The sequence below is a fragment of the Eimeria acervulina genome, genomic scaffold (assembly GCF_000499425.1).
Source record: "Eimeria acervulina Houghton genomic scaffold, Eah_scaff1497, whole genome shotgun sequence".
Classification (NCBI taxonomy): domain Eukaryota; phylum Apicomplexa; class Conoidasida; order Eucoccidiorida; family Eimeriidae; genus Eimeria; species Eimeria acervulina.
The window spans coordinates 1-6,083 of record NW_013549152.1 but is presented as its reverse complement, the minus strand read 5'-3'; the positions used below and the strand labels follow the sequence as shown (position 1 = coordinate 6,083).

At 52.5% G+C, this 6,083-nt stretch overlaps 2 protein-coding genes across 2 annotated transcripts; one reads left to right on the top strand and one right to left on the bottom strand.

Moving 5' to 3' along the window:
- Nucleotides 1-554, top strand: EAH_00060370 (hypothetical protein; the record flags this gene model as incomplete). The annotated part of the gene is made up of 2 exons (XM_013393484.1): nucleotides 1-383; nucleotides 489-554. Coding segments are annotated over 2 exons (449 nt in total), but the record flags the coding sequence as incomplete, so codon positions are not given.
- A 392-nt stretch (nucleotides 555-946) lies between these two features.
- On the bottom strand, nucleotides 947-3,655 carry EAH_00060360 (hypothetical protein, conserved; the record flags this gene model as incomplete). Its single annotated transcript, XM_013393483.1, has 1 exon — nucleotides 947-3,655. One exon carries the CDS (start codon nucleotides 3,653-3,655, stop codon nucleotides 947-949), a length of 2,709 nt encoding a protein of 902 aa, XP_013248937.1.
- Nucleotides 3,656-6,083: the final 2,428 nt, after the last annotated feature.

Here is a 6,083-nt window from a genome sequence, read left to right as displayed (position 1 = left end):
CAGAAGCAGCGGAGGCAATTACCATATCGGAGCTAGTGGGGCTCATAGAGAAGCACACTCGGGCCCATGTTTTGTCTTTGACGTGCGAGGGGACTCTCCTCTACGCAGCTTCAGAAGAGAATGACAAGCTGCAGCGCCAGCAATTGCAGGCAGCGCAGCCGCCTCATATAGCGGCGTTGTTTGGAGAGCATCAGCAAGAAACGCTCCCCGACCCGGAGACGAGCCTCACTGAGGCTTTGCGCCATTTAGGATTAGCTCCGAGTTGCGGCGAGGTGCAGCAGCTTCGCCAGCAGCAACAGAACAGGAGTGCAAGGCGTCTGCATCAACAGTTTAAGGGCCCCACTTGGGCGGTGATCCGCATAGCGGCTTCGGATCCGTTTGGGGTTTGTGTGCCTTTGCCTCCAATTAAGGTTTTGATAAGGCCTAAGGCGTAAACAACGCTAGATCCTATGCATTTTCGCTCTTGTGCCATTTTGGCCTCTGCGCAGTTTAGTTGGTTAGAGGGTGCGGGCAGTGACTTAATGCTCAAGGCCACAGACGGAGCGCGGCCATAGTGATTAGGGCTGGTGAGACGGAACTTCCTACCGCACTTCTTGCTCTCTGCAGCTGTGCGTAGTGCAACTAGTGAAGGCTCGACAAACTAAAGATGTCACTGGCCTTCTCCAGTGAGGCAAAGAAGGCAAGTAGCCGCTTGTTGCTCCGCTTCCTGCTCCTACTCTCTACAGTGCAGTCAGGCCAGAAACAGATCAACCACTGATAAAGTTGAGCAGTCCAGGTAAGGACTGCCGCTTCTTACAAAGGCAACAAGAGTGCCCGGGATTTTTTTCGGGACCCCACACCGAATACAGAGCCGCACGCAGTAGATTCTTTAAACTGAAATACGGACGCAATTCCGAGTTAGCAGACCTGCTGCCCCACTAGGTCTTAGGAACGCCCATGCAGATTCTCAGTGGGCAGTGGCAAAGAACGGCAGCTTTTCGTCAGCAGCAGCTTGAATTCTGGCAGCCAAAGTTGCGAAGTCCTCTTGCATTGTTGGCGACGCGGGCTGGGTTTTCTGGGGCTGCTCTAGGAGGGCCTCTAAGGAGGCCTTGAATCCCTCTAAGGCTCCGTCGTAAGCCCTCGCCACCTCTGCTGCTGCAGTTGCTGCTCTCTGCTGCATTGGCTTCCGCGCAGTTTTGACCTGATCCCTAATTTCCTTGACTTGATCTTCAAGCTCTTCTCGGATTTCCTCCGCAGCATCTAATTGGTCGTCTAAAAGGTCCTGCAGGTGCTCCACTGCTTTTTCATACTCCCTTAGGAGCACGGTGACGGCATCCGCCAAGAGCTCAACTCGTTGCAGCGCCGCGAGCATCTCTTCTTCAGAATCCATCTCTTCGGGGTCGTGATCGAGCAGGGAGCCAAGCAAACTGTCTACGGTGGCGGTGTTGTCTTCCATCTGTTGGTCTTGCTGTTGGTTGTCCTCAGGCCCCTGCCCTATCGGTGACCCTTCAGGCGCAGATGCAGGCTGCTCTGGCTCGGGGGAAGGCTGTTCAGGATCTGAGATAGGCTGACTAGGTTCTGGGGTAGGCAGAATAGGCTCGGGAGTAGGCTGAACAGGCGCCGGGGTAGGCTGAATAAGCTCGGGGGTAGGCTGGTTAGGCTTGAAGATGACCTTATCAGGCTCGGGACTAGGCTGATCAGTCTCGGCAGGAGGCTGCTCAGGCTCTGGAAGTGGTTGTTTGGGTTGGGATGGCACGATCGGTTTGAGCGGTTGACCAATGGGAGCCATTCGCTGAGGTAAGTCAGCTGGAACCACTTGCGGCTGCAGCTCTTGCTGGGCTGGTGTAGGTGGATGCTGCGGTTCCGTAGTTGGCGTGTGTGCAGATGTCCGTGGGGCGAATGTCACGTGCTGAGCTGGAACTTGCAGTTGAGGTTGCCTCATCTCTTCTGTTCCTTCCGTTTGCTGGAGCCGCCTTACGGGGGCGCGCAGGGTGCCCCAGACAAGGCGGTCTAATATGCTGTCAACCTGGCTCAATTGATTTGGGAGTATGGAGACGCCCCCTGCACCAAGGCGTTTTCTGGCTTCTCTCTTCATTACTCCCACATCGGAATCAACTTCATGGGCCAACGCGGCGAACTTGTTGAGGAACGTGTCGAAAGGCATCACTGCTGCAAGCCCACTGACCGAAGTGGGAGATAGTCCCAAGTCGTGCCAATCCGTTATTCCATGAGGGCCGATTGCCTCTCCTCCTATGAGGCCGCCGAGAAGTTCCTTTGCCGTATCAACAGACAAGAAAGGCAGCAGTCCCTCTCTGGACAGGAACGCACCAATCGCGCCGTCTGTAGCTGTCTCCACGCCTTGTTGGAAAGAGCGAAGCGGGCCAGCGAGAGCATTCACCTGCTGAGACAACGGGAACACAGACTGCAGAGCCTGCTGAAGACCGCCGACGTCGGTGATAGGTAGCAACGCTTGGGAAGTCCCGTCTTGGCGGACACCAATGCCGCCAATATTGGGAAGGTGCAAATGCTGAAGCCCAAGTCCTCCGAGGCCAGCACTGAGGGAGTGGGTGAGGCTCGATGGGTCCATCGAACGGATGAGGGAGCCCGCAGTACCCAGCAGGCCCGCCCCCTGCAACAAAGCAGCAAGATTTCTGTTGTGGGGAGACTCCCGAAGCCGTCGAACACTGACATCTCTGGGCCGCCTGAAGAGGTTGTCGGATGCGATTGATGTTATCTTTGCACGAATGCTTGGGTTGTTTATGTTCGCCTCCAGCACATTACGGAGGTTCCTAGCGTGCTGAGCCACTTCTCTTTCATACGCTGCAATTATCCGCTCCACGGTGAAGTGGCTGCGCCGTGCTGCCTCCAGCACGCGAAACTCTTGGTGAGACAACTGCGAGGAAGATGGGACATTTCCGCTGGGCAAGTTCTCGAGTCCGACTTTGGCCACCAGCTGCTTCATTGCAAACTCGTCCAGCCCATGTTGTTTTCCCCCCGTAGCGAAAAGCAAGTCTTTGTATACGCGTTCTCTGCTCGTGGCGACCCTTCTGGAGAAAGTTTCCAACTGATCCCTGTCACGCGCGCTCAGTCCGCTACTAAGCAAGTTCGGCAGAGTGTTAAGTTGTGGTAGCTGCGTTAGCTGGGAAATACCAGCCAGGAACTGCAGGCGACGAGGTGGAGAGATGCTGCGAGGAAACGTGTTCTTAGAGAACAGCTCGTGGGCGCCCATCACCTTGGTGAAAGGGCCTTCCAGCCGGCGTCCGGCAGCAGCGCCCATGTGGTGCTTTGCCGCTTCAGCGGAAGGAGAGGCAATATGAGCACCAGAGGTCTGCAACTGGGAAGATGGCTCAGGGGAGCTGAGATGAGACTGAGTTGCTTCCACTTGCTCCCCAGATGACCCGAGAACGGCGGGAGGTTCCAAGTGACGTCCGCTGGTCAAAGCAGCAACCTGCGATGCGGGATTCTTACCTTCGAGAAAACCCGATGGCCCAGGAATATAATCCTGTGGATTTTCCGCTGCGGCTGCAGAGGTTCGCCCCTGGGCACCATTCTGACTTGGCGATGGAAGGGCAGGCTCGCCGGCGGTTGCCGCCGAGCAGCTGTACACCAAAGTGCGTGCAAGTACAGCGGAGGCTGCACAGGCCAAAAACGCCTTCCGAAGGCTTTTACCGAGCATATTTCTTACCTGCTCAGTTCAAACTTATGTATGGCTGTCAGCGACTAACGGACCTTGGTAGATCAGTACGGTGCGTTGACCACCTTAAACCTGACAAGTGTTTCAAAGCTCCTAGCACTGCTCAAATTGTGTTGTCCACCTTCTTTTAACGGCAACAGGAAAAACAAACTTATCTTCATCTCTGCCAGTACCCGACGCTTAGACGCGGTCCGTGTGACGTGGTGTGAGTATCACCTTGCGCGGGGGATCGCGTCTGGCGCCAGACCATTCATTACCTTACCGATAGATGCAGGTAAATAGAGTCAGGTAGACGAAAATATAGTTTTGGACATCGTAATTGCGTGTTGACATGAAATGCACTTAGCTTTCAGTCGAGTTTTGGTAAGACTGGTCGAGAGCTGGCACAGCATCTCCTGATAGGATTTGGACACTTTGTCAGAATTGCCCATAAACGCCATTCAGCCGGTTTCCACGCCAGCAAAAGTCGTCTTAGTTTTTGTACTCTTTAAATTTTGACAAAATTCCGCTTAAGTGGAAACGAGAAGCTCGCGCGTGCAGATCTTCAGGAATCTATTTTTGCAACTCTCACCAGGTCACTTTCCAGTGGTTCTGTGCTACTGGTCGAGAGCTGGCACAGCATCTCCTGATAGGATTTGGACACTTTGTCAGAATTGCCCATAAACGCCATTCAGCCGGTTTCCACGCCAGCAAAAGTCGTCTTAGTTTTTGTACTCTTTAAATTTTGACAAAATTCCGCTTAAGTGGAAACGAGAAGCTCGCGCGTGCAGATCTTCAGGAATCTATTTTTGCAACTCTCACCAGGTCACTTTCCAGTGGTTCTGTGCTCTCTTGAGTGCTCCCCAGTCGGGACCCTATTTACTGCTGAAGTCTTAAACCCATTCTTTGTGGGATTCCTCCCTCAATTGCCCTTAACAACTACTGGGCCTTGGGGATTTCCTTCCCCCGTCTGGCCCCCCTCCCCTCCACCGTAGTCCGCGCGTACAGTGGAAGAATTCCCTGCAAAGAATAAACAAAACTATCGAGATCAATTTATACCTCACGCAGACGCGAGATTAGAAAAATTGGGACTTTGCATATTTCAGGCGGCTGAGCTACTCAAGCGGTTTCGGCGGTCGAAAGCAGCCAAAGGCTCGTTTCATAGTTTTGGCGTTGCAAAGCAGATTGCCACCAGAAGCTAGATGATTTAGCTTATGTTCTAATTTTGCAGTTCTCAGGTGCAGCAAGTGATCTGTACTGACACCTCTGTCAACCAGCGGCGAGTTGGCTGCAGGCGGCGGCCTTCCATGAAGACCGGGATTCCGAAAGTGCTTGCTTGTGTACATAAGTGAAAATGATTTTTTTGCATGCAGTTAAACTGGGAGGTATTTGGACAGTTCTGCTTCTTCCAAATGGGGAGGCATCACATCTTCGCGCAGAAGAACATTCCAGTGGCCGGCGGGGTACAGCCGACCTTCACCTGCGAATTGCCAGTGATGCGCCAGTCAGAAGTGCTGTAAACACTTTGGACTGTGTCTTAGGAGAGTCTGATAAGGCCATTAAAAGAAATTCACTCGTGAATTCTGAGCCAAGAAATGCGAAGATGATGGATGCAGACGTGCTGATGGCGCAGGAAGCACGTAAGTTTCATAATAGCCAGCTTTCCTCTTTGAAAAATGGAATATTGATTCAGAGGAGCTTCGTAATGAGGCGAAACTTCATGAGCATCTTGCGCGAGAACTTGAAGACATCAAAAGAACGCAAAAGAGGAGGAGCGACTCGTCCATGAAGGACATTCAAGTCCGGCAACAAAAATCCATTTCATACTAGCATTACATGCAATAGCTGCATTTCTCTAAGGAAGGGGATCAAGCAGAAATTTCGAAACTGAAGCATAAACTGGAGCTTCTCAGAGAAGCGGCATCTTCAACGAAAGTAGGATTTTACGTTTTGCAATGCACGCTAATAACCGCGCAAGAGAAAATCTTTTTCAAGAAGGGCCTAGATGAAGAAAAATACCTTATAAGAGAGGCCCATACACACGACGAGGTATGCTGAACAAGTCTTATATATTTTGCATGCGCACCCGCGATGTAGTATCTTAGACAAGCAAAGCAGTGCGACTCCAACAACAGAACAGCAAACACAAGTCCCGCGATGAAGTTGCGGCGTTGATACAATATCCCCTCTTGGGTTTCACCTTGCCCTCATCAGTCAACCCTAATGAGTATTTAACAAAATACAGCGCGACAGCGGCTGTGTCTCCCAGTGTAGGCTCTAGGACTCGATCGGCTAGAGCGCCGCCTGCGTGCAGCAGCCGGGGAAAAGCAGGAAGAACCACTCGTCAGCGGTTGCGAGATCGCATCGAAATTTTAGGCGATGAAGCCGCTCTTGAGGAAGTGGAAAAGGAAAAAGAGGCAAGAGCAATGAA